This window comes from Nannizzia gypsea, genomic scaffold (assembly GCF_000150975.2).
Source record: "Nannizzia gypsea CBS 118893 supercont1.1 genomic scaffold, whole genome shotgun sequence".
NCBI classification, from domain to species: Eukaryota; Fungi; Ascomycota; class Eurotiomycetes; order Onygenales; family Arthrodermataceae; genus Nannizzia; species Nannizzia gypsea.
The window spans coordinates 1-16,384 of record NW_003345201.1 but is presented as its reverse complement, the minus strand read 5'-3'; the positions used below and the strand labels follow the sequence as shown (position 1 = coordinate 16,384).

At 46.8% G+C, this 16,384-nt stretch overlaps 5 protein-coding genes across 5 annotated transcripts; 4 read left to right on the top strand and 1 right to left on the bottom strand.

Moving 5' to 3' along the window:
- Window positions 1-19: 19 nt before the first annotated feature.
- MGYG_00004 (hypothetical protein) lies at window positions 20-2,764 on the bottom strand (the record flags this gene model as incomplete). Its single annotated transcript, XM_003175864.1, has 2 exons — window positions 20-2,191; window positions 2,297-2,764. 2 exons carry the CDS (start codon window positions 2,762-2,764, stop codon window positions 20-22), a joined length of 2,640 nt encoding a protein of 879 aa, XP_003175912.1.
- A 1,292-nt stretch (window positions 2,765-4,056) lies between these two features.
- On the top strand, window positions 4,057-5,730 carry MGYG_00003 (hypothetical protein; the record flags this gene model as incomplete). The annotated part of the gene is made up of 1 exon (XM_003175863.1): window positions 4,057-5,730. One exon carries the CDS (start codon window positions 4,057-4,059, stop codon window positions 5,728-5,730), a length of 1,674 nt encoding a protein of 557 aa, XP_003175911.1.
- A 1,247-nt stretch (window positions 5,731-6,977) lies between these two features.
- MGYG_00002 (phenolpthiocerol synthesis polyketide synthase ppsB) lies at window positions 6,978-8,354 on the top strand (the record flags this gene model as incomplete). Its single annotated transcript, XM_003175862.1, is given in 5 exon segments — window positions 6,978-7,020; window positions 7,085-7,480; window positions 7,489-7,598; window positions 7,610-7,923; window positions 8,003-8,354. Coding segments are annotated over 5 exon segments (1,215 nt in total).
- An 865-nt stretch (window positions 8,355-9,219) lies between these two features.
- On the top strand, window positions 9,220-11,757 carry MGYG_08878 (hypothetical protein; the record flags this gene model as incomplete). The annotated part of the gene is made up of 3 exons (XM_003175861.1): window positions 9,220-9,927; window positions 9,990-10,424; window positions 10,477-11,757. 3 exons carry the CDS (start codon window positions 9,220-9,222, stop codon window positions 11,755-11,757), a joined length of 2,424 nt encoding a protein of 807 aa, XP_003175909.1.
- Window positions 11,758-11,893: 136 nt separating this feature from the next.
- On the top strand, window positions 11,894-13,799 carry MGYG_08877 (hypothetical protein; the record flags this gene model as incomplete). The annotated part of the gene is made up of 3 exons (XM_003175860.1): window positions 11,894-12,523; window positions 12,619-13,281; window positions 13,332-13,799. 3 exons carry the CDS (start codon window positions 11,894-11,896, stop codon window positions 13,797-13,799), a joined length of 1,761 nt encoding a protein of 586 aa, XP_003175908.1.
- Between the last annotated feature and the right edge of the window lie 2,585 nt (window positions 13,800-16,384).

Sequence of the window (16,384 nt, the reverse complement as noted above, 5' to 3'; positions counted from 1 at the left end):
ACCAGTGCCTAACCTCCGTTCAAGGATCAGGTTTTCTAGGATTTCCAACTCCTCTTCCATCGTAGGGCGGGTTGATCGCGGTCCTTCCGCTAGCCGATATGCATTCGACGAAGTCAGAATTCTCGCACGCTCTACGTCTAACCGTTGTTGGAAAGCGACGTCGTGTCATGATCTTGCCTTCATTTGAAGCCAGGATATGTGCAAGATAAGATGCGAGCCTCATCTCGTGCTTCCACCATCTTCGGATCGAGCAGGCGAGCCAAAGATACCATGTCGATCTTCTCTCTGGTACCCTGGATAAGCCTGGAAACGGATTACTCTGGGTTGGCGTCCGCCGGCCATCAGAGTCGTAGGACTCCCATTCAGTCTCTCCAGATGTGGATGTGGATACCACACTTGTCGTATCCCAGTCCTGGGGTGGAGGAGAATAATCTTCGGTCATATCTTGATTTCCCCAGGAACCACCAAACTTCCACCAATTGTAAAGCTTGTTGTCTAGATGCTCCTCCTGCTGTTCATCCCATAAGTCGTTTACCATCATCTCCCTTTTTCTCATCTCCTTTTCCACGTCGAAGTCGTCGGTTTCTGGAAGCTCTAAAACACCTTCATCGGTCAAAATCCAGAAATCTAATGGCGGACGAATTTCCACTTCATTCGAGCTGTTAGGATGTTGTAGAACACCCGCAAGATGCACCAGCCATTGAGGCTTCAGTCCGACTTTAAAGTGGTCCAATAGTCTTACCAGCCCAAACGCCCACCAACCTGCCAGCATATAGAGAATTGCCTTGAAAAATGCAAAACCATGATAACACCTTGTTGGCCCTCGAAATGCTCCTACATTTCCCAATCCAGATTGCTTCTTCATAGCATGAGAGCTGGATTGCGCCCTTTCAAACTTTTTCTCTTTCCCATATCCACTCTCCCACTCCCTTGGGTTACTGGGGATATCGAAGTCGAAGTTCTCATCAAGTTGGAGGTCATCAACTGGCTGAAAGCTCACCTGGCTGCTTTGACCCCTTCGAGCCGTAAACTCTGCAAGTCTGTCCTCTTCCAACCATGTCATTTTGCGGACTTTCACGCTCTTCCCTTCGTTTAAAAACACAGCATCACTGGCAGCGGATAAGGAGGCATAACCTATCCTCACGAGAGTGGCATAGAAATCATCATGCACCTGGAAACGGGTATTCTGGATTTGAGTCGAGCTTTGCATATTTCCATGGGCGATAGCAAGCCGTTCACGGAATGAGTTGGGGCGCGGAAGGCTGGGTGGAAGAGAGTATGCAGTCAAAAGAAGGGCAATTGTGTATATTGTTAGGCAAGTTAATATACCTAGCAACATTAGAAGGTGAGGTACAAATCCCACAATGCAGACAGTGGGAAAATTTAACAGGCCAGCATGATTTCCGTCTAGGTACGATCTGAGGAAACTCCAGATCATGAATCCCATGAAGGAGAGTCCCCAGAAACTGGTGTTGATAAGTCGATACTGGCTCTGTTTCCCAAAGATATCTAAAATGTTCGTTGTTAGACTATTGCAGCATGCTAACAGCGCAATAACCAGCAGTTCGGGAGTGACATTGAGTCGTTCTAGGATACGATCTTTTGAGAATAATGGAATGGCCGAGGCGGCATCCCCAACGGCCGCACCCTCGACTGATACACTAGCCGTAGATTTGGTGATGCCGAGGAAGTCCAATCCAACTGACCGAACAATTTGAATCTCCGCCTCCGCAAATGCAAGAGAAAGTTCAAAGACGGACATACCGCCCTCCGTGGCGAGAGGTTTCCCCTGAAGTGCGGCAGACAGTGTATCAATGAAATGGCCGAAACACAGTCGAAGAAATGCCGGCCACAGGAGAGAAAATGAGCCGTACGTGACGCCAGGTCCCGGAGATGTGAAAGTTGCGCTGCATGATGACTGCTCGTCCTCCCATTGCAGTAAGGATGAACTTATATTATATAAGAATCCTCCTTCTCCAGCATAGTCTAGCCTCGAGTGCTTTCCTGGCTGGTCATAACGGAAAGCGGAGTATTGCGGAGATGTTTGGCAACGAATGGCGCGCAGTAGCTGTAGAATCTGTGTGGCAAAGAGGATGATTGGTATAATACGTAGAATAAGGGTTGTATGCCACTTTAGAGTCACTTGCCGACGAGGGGACGCATAAACTGTGACACGGTTCAGAACTAATGCCTATCCAACAGTTATCGATCAGCAAAAAGAGAACAAAAGAAGGTCATATCCAGATAAATGAGAAGCAAGGAGCAGTAAGTTAAGAAACAAACTAAACCTACATACCACTATAAAACACGCCAGCGACCACCGTGTAGTCATGTAGTTGAAGAATCCTCCAAATTTCTTCAACGAAGGTATGAACCCTCCTATGCTAAACCCGGATGTGGTCCCTGCCGAAGCGGCAGAGCCCGCCGCAGCACCGCCAGGAAGCGCTCCGTTCGCATCAGTACCAGTCATCGCAGCAATCACAGCGGCCGCTGCCGCTGCATCCTCACCCGCCGCATCTCCGCCTTCGACACCAAAAACCCGAGCTGTGCTATCTAGGACCGACGAAATCGCAGCATCCAACCCGATGAACCGAACAAGCTGGCGAGGTAGTGTAATTATGAAGACCTCTGCATGGTAGACAAGGCGAAACGGGAAAAGGAGGATGTCTCGAGGCTCGGATGGTAGAAGAGCGTACCATGTCTCGGTAGTGTTGACAGCATTCAAAGCAGCGTCCGCAGCGAGGGCGCCGTCGTTTGCAGCCATGGTGTTTAGTTGTGTTCAAGCAGCTATTTCGCTGGCTTTCTAGTGGACGCTGTAGAGAGGCAGCTCTTTGTAGAGAAAGGACATGGACTCATAGCTCTCGTCGAAGCTAAGCCGATATTTAAAGCCAGCCACCAACTGTAGACTATTAGCTATTGCCGGGCGAGGACGAAGTTGATCGGGGATTTAATGATGCTCCTGCTGCATTATCGCGAAGTATGGGGTAGCAACCTCCACCAGCATTTCAGGTATGAATATTCGGTCCCTTAATAGTGCAACGCGACGTAAGACAACGCACGCCACGTAGAATTAGAAGTCCAGAATAGCGACTTGGCTCTTTAAGACGCTGACAGCTGTCGCTCTTTAATCTTCGGCGTCGCTCTGCTTCTTTGCCGTCAAGAAAAGATACAAAAAAAGAGGCCCGCGCGTTATAGTCACGTGATATGTGAATGACGAAGCAAGAGAAAGTCTACAGAGTTTAGAGTGCCTGTTTAAAGGTTATGTGAGATTATAAAGTTCCTAAATATATATCTTAACGAAGGATTCTTATAATTGTATAAGAACTAATATTAATACCTCTTATAACCAATTCTTTATTATTTATCTTTAATATTTATATATTATTTTTATTTTAATTAAAATAGATATACTGGCTGGTTTACTCCTTACACAGATAGCTACCTAGTTAGGGCCAGGAATATCATGTTATGTGACTTTCTCCCTTCCAAGGTTCCAATTCCTGGCTCTTGTAATGATCAGTTTCAACCATAAGAACTCGATGCACTGGCATTTCATTTGCATTTAAGACCACACAAATACATCCATCACGGTGCGCTGTCAGTCTTTTGCGATAGTTAATCAAGTGTACCATACAGTGAATAAGTGTTAGGAACTGTACTTATACCCTAGCACCCGAGTTGCCGAACGGTACATGTTCTGTTGGATGCACCAGGATGCGGAGTGAGCGCCATGTTAGCGCAAGAGACCAGTCGGAAGGCGTTGAAGCGGGCGGTCGATCTAGGGACCCCTGCCCTTGTTTTAACACCTGCTCCCTGTAGTTATTGCTGCGGTTGCCTGAGGTCAGCCATGCTCGCACTGCATACCATCTTGGGAGCTGGTGATCAACCATGTGGGCGACCCCTTTTTGGGCCCCATAACTCTGTTAATCGAGTTATATAAATTCACGCCTGTCGACCAGCCTGTGGCGGCCCAAATAATCCCTCCGCTCATAATGGGTACCTCATTTCCAGAGGCCTAATCGCGACGAGTTGCATAACTGCTTGGAATTAGCCATTATGGGAGAAGAATCTACTTCTTACCTCCAAGCTGGTACAACTGCAATAGCGGCAGGAGGTGCAGGAGTACACGGCCTGCCTGATATTGATACCACCAGCACCATTGCCGGTACGAAGAAAACATGGTATTTTTGGGCCATATTCCCTGCACTATGCATGACAACATTTTTATCTGCTCTTGATACGTCAATTCTTTCAACGGCGCTGCCTACTATATCTAAGGATTTGGACGCCGGCCCTCTATATGTCTGGATTACGAATTCGTATGTACTTTCGTCTACGGTTATGCAGCCCCTCTTCGGTCAATCCGCCAACATATTCGGTCGGAGATGGCTCCTAATCCTTTCGGTTGTCTGGTTTGCCATCGGGAGCGGATTAGCTGGATGTGCCAACGGAACTATTGTGATTATCTTAGGCAGAACTATCCAAGGTATTGGTGGCGGGGGCATCAATACCCTGATAGATATTGTCATTGGAGACTTGGTGCCCATGCGTGAACGAGGAAAATATGTTGCGTTGATGGGTGTTATCTGGGCCATTGGTACTGTGATAGGCCCGGTACTTGGTGGTGGTCTGGCCGAGCATGCCTCCTGGAGATGGATCTTTTACATTAACCTCCCCCTTTCGGGCCTATCACTGATTCTGTTGTACCTCTTCTTGCGTGTCGCGTCCCCAACCGGTAATGGTTTCTACAAAAAGCTTTTACGAGTGGACTTCATTGGAAATGCTATCCTTGTCACGGCCGTTATATCAATTCTCTTGTCATTGACCTGGGCGGGCACAGTCTACCCTTGGTCCTCTTGGAGGATTATTTTACCGCTAGTCATCGGGTTTGTGGGGCTGATTATCTTCTATTCCCATCAGACATCGCGCTTCTGCCCTGAGCCATCTATTCCATTGAGGCTATTTACCACATCTACGTCTCTCTTTTCGCTCATCCTGGGATTTACGGGCTCGATTCTGATATATTGGGTTGGTTACTTCCTGCCGGTCTATTTCCAGGCGGTGCTAGGAACATCCGTGACGAAATCAGGTCTTTACGTTCTTCCTATTACGGGTGCGGTTGCCCCCTTTGGAATTCTCGCCGGTATACTGATTTCCGCCTGGGGTAAATACCGAGCTTTCCATTTCATTGGTTTTGGTCTCATGTCAACTGCGGTTGGCCTCTTCTCGATCCTTGATCAACAGTCGTCGGCTGGATATTGGGCAGGGTTCCAGATCATTTTTGGAGCTGGATCTGGCCTGATATATTCGAGTACGCTACCGCCAATCCAAGCCTCTTTAAGCGAATCCGACATGGCTACTGCAACTGCCACCTGGGCATTTATGCGGAGTTTTGGGTCCATCTGGGGTGTCGCTATCCCCACCGCAATATTCAACGAGAAGGTTGAATCCCTCCTCGGAGGAATTAGTGATCCTTCTTTGAGGGGTCGACTTTCAAACGGTGGAGCATATGCACTTGCAAGTGCAGGCTTCTCATCCTCCCTCGTCGATGATCCGAAACTATTATCAGAGGTGACTGGGCTATATACACAATGTTTAAGGTTTGTATGGTTGTTAGCAATACCCTTCGGCGTTTGCGGATTCCTTGCCAGTTTTCCCATTCATCAGTTCGAATTAAAGACACAACTGGAGACAGAGTTCGGCCTGCAGGAGCGCCAACAGGACGGTTAGGGACAATCATCATGTTCACCACAAGTCTCTAATCCATGAAGTCGTGCCACACACTTTTATTTGATCTATGGTGACTAATAATAATAGAGGGAGATCCATTTTTCTATATTATTAGAAATATGAATCAAATTGAATACGTTCTTATTGGGGCTGTGCTGCCAGTGTTGCCATATTATCAAGTGGGTTTGACACAAAAAGTACCTAGGGACAGGGCAAAAACCTGCATCTCTATCTATTGCCATGGTATACCCTGATCCTGCTTATGACGTGGGAATTTCTGAGATGAATGATAACAATATCCATTGATTCCCGGGACCACCCACCCTGCACACGGCATTTGCTCTATTATCGTAAAGCAAGGTGGAACTCACATCGCCTTGATCATTGTATACTCAGGCCCTTTAGTGTCTTGGTAGTTGCCTCTTCACTTCTCCTCTTCTTAACCCTAGTGGATGGCTCAGGGTTCGGCCAACTTGGAATAGTCCGAGACATGGGCAGGTAATGCATATGCCAAACTTTGTATCATGCGGGGATAATTACAGAGGGTTGACTGTAGAGATGTGTGACTAGGTAGCAGGGGGAAAATGCTGATGCTGGCCTCAACCGATGCAATAACAGGGATTATCTTACAATTGGGGGGCTAGGATGTAATTATTTCCGGAACCCGGCAGTTGAACGCGTCAATAACAGGACACAACGTGGCGAATATAGCATCCCTAGCGAACCAGCATAAAGTTTTATTTGCGACAATAGGGGCGGGTGGAGGTGGAGATGGACGCTCTCAGCCACGCTGCAGGCGACTTAAGGAGATATAGCCGTTAACGGACTAGCTATACAGTCAATCCTTGTTGGCATTTTGTCAAGTCCAGACCTCCCCATCCGATCATGCCATGTGTTTTGAGAATGTGCGGAATATGTGTACGCCGTCCAACGTCCTTGATTGCATACGTTTACGGAATTATCACCAGCTTGGCAAGCCTATTTAGTCTACTTCGCCCACCAAACATGCCGGCAGCGCGTAGGAGATAGGTGGGAGACCACAACACCAGTGTAGAACATGTTTAGGGGGTCCATTTCTGTTTTCTCAATTGATATATAATGGTACATTACACGGCCACAGATTCCTGATCTATTTGTTCCCGGAGAATTTATAACCACTCTAAGTTCACGTTTTTGTGAAGTCAATAGTTAGTATAACTAACAGCTCTGACTTAGTATATAAGCTACTTGCCAAAGTTATAGGAGACATGGCGAACACCATTGATGAAGGCATTGCCATCGTTGGCATGGGTAAGTGTCCTGCTACTTTACATTGAATACATGGGGTTGACAAGGAGGTATTTGAAATTATCAGCATGTCGACTTCCTGGAGGTGTGTCTTGCCCAGAAACATTCTGGGATTTCCTCCTGAGCCAGCGCTGTGCTCATGGGCCAGTCCCAGCAAGCAGGTTCAACGCCGCAGCCTTCTACAACCCCCAGAAGGATCGTACCGGATGCATTCGTTACACCGAGAGCTACTGTATTGACAACGATCTCGAGAATTTTGATAATGGCTTTTTTGAAGTCACTAGTGCGGACGTGCAAACGCTTGATCCTCAACAGCGTCAATTGCTTGAATGCTGCTATGAAGCTCTCGAGTCTGGGGGCGTTACCCTCGACAAGGTTGCAAATACCATGACTGGTGTCTATATTGGCAACTTTGCTAGTGACTACGAGTCACTGGCATTCAAAGAGCCTGAAAAAATTGAGGGTATGCAGGTTCTGGTATGGGGAGGACTACTGTCAGTAACCGAGTCAGCTACTTGTACAACTTGAACGGACCAAGGTGGGTTATCTCTGTCAACCGTAGCTATCCTGACGATATAATGGTAATAACTAGATTAATGTCACTATGGATACGGCTTGTTCCTCCACCATGTATGCTTTGCACTTTGCGGTTCAAGCGCTTCGCAACGGCGAGGTCCCAGCCGCGTTTGTAGGTGGCGTCAACCTTATTTTAACGTTGGAATACCACTTCGCCATTGGGCAAATTGGCGCTTTGTCTCCAACAGCGATGTATCACACATTCGATGCGTCTGCCGATGGCTACGCACGCGGAGAGTCCATCAGTGTTCTATATCTGAAACGAGTTTCTGATGCGTTGAGGGACGGCGATCCTATCCGTGGGGTAATCAGAGGCGTCTCTTTAACCGCGTGAGTCCGCTGTGAGCTCGTATGAGCCGCGACTAAAGTTAGAGGCTGGATAACCAAATGCTAACTAATTCACGAATAGGAATGGGAAAAATAATGGTATCACCCTGCCTAGCGCAATGGCGCAGGAGTTATCTATCCGAAAGGCATATGAACACTCCGGGCCGATTGATTATGGCGCAGTCGGATTCGTTGAATGCCATAGGACCGGAACGCCTGTTGGTGATCCAATCGAAACCACATCAATTGCGAATGTCTTTGAAGACAGTCGAGACTGGCATGACCCAATCCTTATAGGATCGACAAAGCCTCAAGTAGGTCATGGCGGGGCTGGTTCTGCGCTGACCAGCATCATCAAAGTTGTCCTTGCGATGGAAAAAGGAATGATCCCCGGAACAATCGGAATCAAGAAACTTAACCCAAACTGTAGTTAAGTGATTACCCCTGATTACTAATAAATAACTAGTTATCTTCAACAGCTAAATTTCCACTTAATTACTCCGTAACTAGTGGATTTGAGATGGGGAAGCGTGGCTGTTGTCACTAAGAACACTCCATGGCCTGCTAATAAAGCAAAACGTGCATCGGTTAACTCTACGGGATACGGCGGTGCCAACGGGCATGTAGTGCTGGAAACTATCGAGGAGTATTCGAAAGTTCCAAATGTACAGCTGGATACGCGAGTGCAATCTTGCATCGACCCTTATACGTCTATTTTGCAGACTCGGTTTTTACTCCCAGTCTCCGCTCATGATGATTACTCGCTTTCGAAAAGCCTGCAAAACATACTGGACGTATTGCACAGAGACAAATACGACGTTCACGAGTTGCTATATACTTTAGCTGAACGCCGGACCAGGTTTCCTCACCGTGGCATCATACCGATCACCATTTCCCATCATTAGTGTTCCATAGGCGAACCATCAACGGGGAAGGCAAACCTCGCTGCCCCCACAGTAGCCTTTGTTTTCAGGGGCCAGGGGGCACAATGGGCGGGGATGGGAAGAGAACTTTTGGATTGCTTCCCAGTCGTTAAGCGAGTTTTCTGGAAGCTTAACAAAGCATTAGCTCAATTAACGTCTGCCCCGACATGGAAAATCCAAGGTAATAATATCTAACTATGGTTGAACATAATATAAATAGACTGTGGTGGACTAACACATCTGTCCGATAGATATACTGCTTGAACCAGAAGAAACTAGCAAGATCGGAGAAGTGGCATTTTCCTAACCAGTATGTACTGCGATTCAGATCGCCTTGGTGGATTTACTCCGCGAACGGGGAGTAAATCCGGTAGCAATGATCGGCCACTCATCCGGTGAACTTGCTGCTGCCTATGCAGCAGGACTAATTTCCGCGGAGAGTGCAATTGTTGCGGCTTATCTACGGGGAGTCCATGCTACTCGGACACAGGAGCCGGGGGCTATGATGGCTGTGGCTATAGGGCCAACGGATGCTGAGGATCTCCTCGTGGAGCAGGGTATCCCTCCCGAAGATGTTTGCGTTGCTTGCATAAACTCTCAACATAGCGTCACGCTTAGTGGGAAGTCGCAGTCTATTGATATCCTACACAGTGTCCTGAAAGCACGCTCTGTGTTGTGCAAGAAACTAGCTACCGGGGGAAAAGCTTATCATTCTCCTAGTATGAGGTCAGTCGGCTCAGGGTATAGTGACGCCATTATGGAAGCTGCTGAAGTGCCAAACGGCCTCAATGGTACGAACCAACAACCCAACGGCTATGGTTTAGTCGCCCCTTTGATCGCCACTATTAACTCCGCAGCAGGATGCCACTCGGCCGTTAACCAAGGAGATAAGGCTGATACTGATTCCAGGCCTGTGATGATTCCCTCGGTTACTCTAGAGCCTCTTCGACCATCCGAAATCTCGGGTGCCTACTGGCAGAGAAACCTGGAATCTCCAGTTTTGTTTGATCCGGCTTTGAAATGCCTATTAGAACATACATTTGGACGTGAAAACCGAAATGTGGATTGTCTGATAGAGATTTGTGTATGTCCACTGCTTTCCTTCAATAATCTGTGCAGCCCTACTAACAAATATACTCTATGCAGCCGCATAGTGCTCTGAAGGGGCCCATCAATCAAATCATCAGCTCTCCAGAGGTAACTGAAATTTGGAAATCCAACCTCGGAACTACGCCAAAGATATCATACGAGTCTACACTTGAAAGACACCACAGTGCTGAGAACGACATGATGAGACTCGCAACGAGCCTTTTTATAAAAGGTTGCTCAATTGATATGCGTCAAGTCAATGGCCAAGCTTACTACCGGCCGGAAAAGCCTCTTGTTGGCCTACCGATGTATCACTGGAACCATACCAACCCACATCCACTTATTGTTACCCGTGCGACTAAGGATTATAAGTTTGCTACCCATCCGAGGTATGATTTGATTGGAAGTAGATTGCCAGGCAACAACCGACTAGAGCCGATCTGGCGAAATAACCTCCGCTTGAAAGACGTACCTTGGATTAAAGATCACGTCGTAAGTTGGTGTATCTAACGTGCGGGTCACCTGTCGACTAACTTTTAGATAGATTGGCAATGCGGTTATTGTCCCTGGAGCGGCGTATATTGCCATGGCTATAGAAGCTGCTGCTCAGTTTGCTGAAGATGCGACTCTTGGTGGCCCGCCTTTCGAGTTTGAGGACGCGAAATTTCACTTACACACTGTGGCTGTCAAGACTGCACTGGTTATCGGAGCCAGTGGGACAGCAGACATTATGATCAACTTGCGACCGACTGATGCTTCAGCTACGCATAACCGGTTCGATTTTAAAATATGTTCTGTGACTGATGATCAATGGACCGAACATGCTAATGGGTCCATTTCCTACGAAATCATGCACGGTAAGCGGACTATGAAATCCTCTTTTGCCAATGAGACAGCCGATCCCATTTTTGAAGAGATGATTGGTAAAGATGCATGGTATGATCGTCTAAGGTATCGAGGCTTCGATTTTGGACCTTTCTTTCGGGTTATAGATGAACTTGAGATTCTACGCTATGAATCTCGCGCTCGCGCCAAAGCCCCTATTCTGAGGACTATGGCTAAGGATAGCCCCCATGAATCTCGGTATGCTGTTCATCCCTTAACAATCGATGCAGTACTACAGGGCCGTGTTGTTGCTGTTTATAACAGCCGGGCAGATAAGGAGGCAACCCAAATTCCCGTGTTTGTGGAGGACATGGTAATCTACCCTGCTTCTTGGGCAAAAAATCAGACTGGTATCATTGACAGTGTTGCCTGGACCGAGGGTGCACGGAGTGGTGGTTCTCACTCTAGGCTAGTAACTGAGGACGGCTATGAGATCATTTCCACCAAGCATGTCAGATGGCGTCAATTCGAAAACCAGGGTAGCCAAGAAAAGTTGGCTAAGAGTACTGCTCGAGAGCCATACTACCGACTACATTGGAAACCAGATGTTGATTTTCTGGATTCAGAGAAAGCCACTGGCTTGTATCACAGCGATTTCAAGTCCCCCTTGGGAATTAAATACCTCGATGAAATCCACAACATTCGTATTCGCCTGGAGACAGTGACTGTCCTTTACATATACAAGGCCCTTGAACTTATTAGCAAAGAAAGCCTTCCCTCGGATCCCTCATTACGATGGATTCACGGGTACTATGATTGGATGCAGCATGTTCGGGCTGAGGCTGCAGCTGGTAAGATGGTACTTTGCGATAATGATGCCACAAAACTTACCCACGATATGCGAGAACGTCGAATTGAGACATTGCTATCGGAGCTACCTTCTAATTTTCCCCAGCTAGAATATAATACTGTGGTGATGAAAAATATGACCGGAATTTAAATGGAACGACCTCTGGTGTGAATTTGGCGGTTGAGGCCGACGTTTTTGCTGGTGTTTATGCTGACGGCTCAATTCATGATGCCGCGCGTAAAATCTTCGGTCTCTGGTTGACATTTTAGCCCACAAAAACCCGACTATGAAGATTCTTGAAGTGGGTGCGGGAACGGGAAGCTGCACTACTCTCGTTTTAGACATTCTGAACACCTATGACAAGCACAACGGGCATGCGAAGCGGTATGCGGACTATACTTTTACGGATATTTCACCATCCTTCTTCGAGAAGGCCGAGGAGATGTTTTCGGAATACCCTGCTATTTTTTTTAAGACATTTGATGTCGAAATGGACCCAGAGAAGCAGGGCTTTAAAATCCGCGAATATGACCTTATTCTTGCATCCAATGTGCTTCATGCCCCTGGGAATACGGATAAATTGCTAGCGAACTGTAGCAAGCTTCTAAAACCCGATGGAAAGCTAGTTACGCTTGAGATTACCCAAACTGGGAGTCTTACCCCTGTACAATTTGCATTTGGCACCCTTCCGAGCTTTTGGGGCTGCCTTGACGATGTTGACGATGGTCGTCCATTTGGCCTGTTTAGAACTCTGCCATCATGGGATGAACAACTTCGTCGCTCTGGTTTTAGTGGCCTAGATTTGATTCTGAGAGACTTTCCAGAACCCCTAGCACTTGAAAGTGTCATGATGTCGACTGCTATACACGATCCAAGTAATAACACGGTGATCCCTGGAATTGGTCCCGTCACTATTGTAAGTAAAATAATCCATACAATATGTGGACAGCTGCTAACACCAATAAGGTGCACTCAGCCAATCAGTGTGACTTAGCACTAGCTATTGCTCAGCACGTTGAGAAATCGAGAGGAAACGTCAGGTACAGCTCCATGGAAAACCTTCCTGAGCTTGCTGAGTCTAGTCAACCCCAAGTATACATTGTTTTGGAAGAACTCGATAAGCCGGTTCTGATTGAAATGCAGTCAAAGCAGTTTGACGGTTTCAAGAAGCTTGTCCGCACAGCGTCAAGCATTCTCTGGGTTACTGCAGGGGACCTAATGGTTGGAAAAAATCCCGCCGTTGCAATGGCTCACGGAATCAATACTTTTCTTATGAATGAAAATTCGACAAGGCATCTTAGGTTTGCTACCCTGGACCTCGATGATGCTGCTCTCTCTGAAACTGCGACGGCTGTTAAACATATTGCGGAAATATTCTTACTGGTTGCAAAGGCACAGTCAAGAGAAGAGTGTGAAACAGATTTCATTCTAAAAGATGGAGTCGTACACATTAGCCGGGTTGTTCCCGACACTCAATTGAATGAAGAGTTCAGGTTGGACAATGGAGATGGTCGGGTGGGCCATGATTTTCCAACCTCTGGAAATGTGCAGCTGGCGTTCGAAGCTCCTGGTCTTCTAGACACGGTTTATTTCCGAGAACAACCTACTTGTGACATTGAACTTGGACCGGATGAGCTCGAAATCAATATTAAAACTGTTGGGTTGAATATGAAAGTATGTCCCCTCGTTGCATAACAACTGGCCAAAAGCTAACAATAGTTTAGGACTATGTTATTGCTATGGGAAACTTTGAAAGCGTCAAGTCTAGCAACGAGTCGACCGGGATTGTATCTCGTGTTGGTGCTAACGTTGAAAATATCAAACCGGGAGACAAAGTTATCTGCCTTGAGCGGGGCCATTACGACACATTTCTGCGAAGTCCCGTAACTAAGTGTGTAAAGCTAAACGATAATGATGACCTGCTTGAGATGGCTACAGTTGGCATTGCTCATGGCACTGCATTTTATTCTCTAAGATACCTAGCACAACTTGAAGCTGGAGAAACCATTCTTATTCAAGCTGCTACCGGTGGCCTGGGTTTGGCTGCTATACAATATGCAAAGCTCGTCGGAGCAGAAATATATGCAACCGTTGGTACCCAAGTTAAAAAGGAACATCTGATGAACGAATGGGGGATCCCAGAAACCGCATCTTTTGGTCTCGCTCTCTTAGCTTCAAGCAACAACTGTTGAAAGAGACAAGGGGACGAGGAGTTGATGTAGTGCTTTCTACCATCTCGGGCCCAGGCTTCCATGAGAGTTTTGGCTGCCTGGCACCATGTAAAAGGTTAATTGACGTTGGTAGAGGAAATGTTTTGGATAAGGAAATCTAGGATTGCATGTTTTTGACAAAAGCATCAGCGTGTTCTCTTTCGACCTCAACTTTGTGCTCGAGGAAAAACCTCAACTTGCTTCGCGGTAAGATCCCCTGGCTGCTGATTTCATATTAATGTGTAGCTGATGGTCCTCAGACTCCTAACAGATATGATGGCACTCCTAAGAGAAAGGAAGATCAAGCCAGTCAGAATAGATCGGACTTTCCACATCACTGAGATGGAGAAAGCTTTTAGGTACTTTGGCCAAGGGCAACATATCGGCAAGGTGGTACTGTCATATGGCCAAACTGATAATAAAATCAAACTACACGGGGTCCTAAAGCCCAGGGGAATCCAAGGTCATAACAGTTATGTCTGAGCTGGCTGCCACGGCGGCCTTGGACACAGTATCGCGGATTCGTTAATCGAACACGGTGCTCGGAATCTAGTTTTTTTATCTCGTTCTGGGGAGACAAAGCGAGAAAATGCCTCTTTCATTGCACGAGCAAAAGCAAGGGGTGTCAATGTCGTATCAGTGCAAGGAGACATATCCAAGATGACGGACGTGGAGGAGGCTATTGCTCAGGCAACCTCGATGGGCCCTTTAAAAGGAGTAGTACATGCCGCAATGGTTTTACAAGTAAGCTTAAATCTACTCATCATGATCAGTATGTCTTCTAACTAACTATTCAAAGGATGCATTTTTTGATACCATGTCTCTGGAAACCTTCAATGTGGCTATTCGCCCCAAAGTTCATGGCGCCCTGAACCTGCATAATGCGACACTCCGTGCACACGCTGAACTAGACTTTTTCTTCATGACGAGCTCCACTGTGACTTATGTTGGACATATATCTCAGTCCAACTATGCAGCGGCCAATGCGGTTCTTGACAATCTGGCAAGACACAGACGTGAATTGGGTCTTCCAGCGACAACAATTTCATTGGGGCCGATTAAGGGGGTTGGGACCTTGAAGAAAAACCAGAATATGCCGAAAATCTACTACGATCCGGTTTGATTGAAGCCCCAGAATCTGAGTTCATCTATCACTTTGAGAGACTCATCAAGGAACAAGAAAAATCGCCACATTTCGACAGAAATACACAAGCGCATATCCTCACGGTTGTGGGATACAGCAAGCATGACCTGAGCATGGTTCAGGTGACTAGAACTGAAAAAGACCGCCGTTCCGCACTGTTGGTCACCACCCTAGCTTCTCGTAAAGCTGCAATTGGAGAAGGTACCGCTTCAGCAGAAATTAAAGGTGAAGATGCATTAGATATCCCAGAGGACCGAAACACAGCAATAATAATCCTCGCCGATGCTGTCGCTCAAAGACTGGCAAAGCTGCTCTTCATTTCTTCCGATGATATTGACATCACGCGCCCGCTATCGCATTACGGCATTGACAGTATGTCTGGTAGTGAGCTGGTACACTGGCTGTCTCAGAAATTTTCTGTTGGCATGTCTTTTCTTGAGCTGTTGGATCCCATGTGTACACCGAAACACCTAGCTGGCGTTATATACGATACTGCACAGAGACACAAAGAATCGACTTCAGCTACAGATGCTGGAGTTACGGACGTCATTTTGGATGCAAGTGGAGGATCGTATGCGGTAGACGGCGATACCAGTGCAGTTAAGTCTCTACCGGTGGTTGAGGAGAATTATCAGCGGCTTGGGTCTCAGCTAGATATGTTTTCGGTATACCTTACACAGGCAGTGTCTGAGCCAAAGCCGGTAACACATTCTTACGTCTGCTCGGTGATAAATAAAGAGGGTAGGTTGGCACTCTAACTAACACAACAAAGCTAATAGGCAAGTCTATAGGTGATCAACTATACTCCCACGCGGAAGGCTTAATTTCACAGAATTCAAGTGAACGCGCAGGTTTTGACTCAGTCTACTGCATGGCTTCAATGACAAAATTGATAACGGCCATTGCTGTCATTCTGTGTGTAGAACGTGGTCAAATATCCTTAGATGAGGATGTTGCCTCAATTTTACCTGACCTCTGTTCCCTCCCAGTTCTCGACAATATTAATGCTAAAGGAAAGTACTCGACCAAGATGAGAAGTAAGCCGATAACACTTAGGCTCCTACTCACCCGTTAGAGTGGTTGTGGGTATCATTCTAGCCTATATTTGTCGCGGTGGGCTAAACAAAATAGTCGGACAGAAAGTGTCTTCGATAACGATTTTGTAAGGATCCGTGTCCTTTATCGAATATATTAAGCAAAATATGGCTAACGATCGGTACAGAAAGTTATGAAAACTTTTCCCTTGATGTTTGAACCAGGGTCCGGCTTCATATATGGATCAGGTTTCGACTGGGCTGGCGAACTTATCGCACGTTTAAACGGGGTGAGCTTTGAGGAGTTTTTACAGACTAAGATCTGCAAACCCTTGGGGATGACTTCAACACCTTCCACCTTGAGAAACATGTTGACATGCTCAAACGCC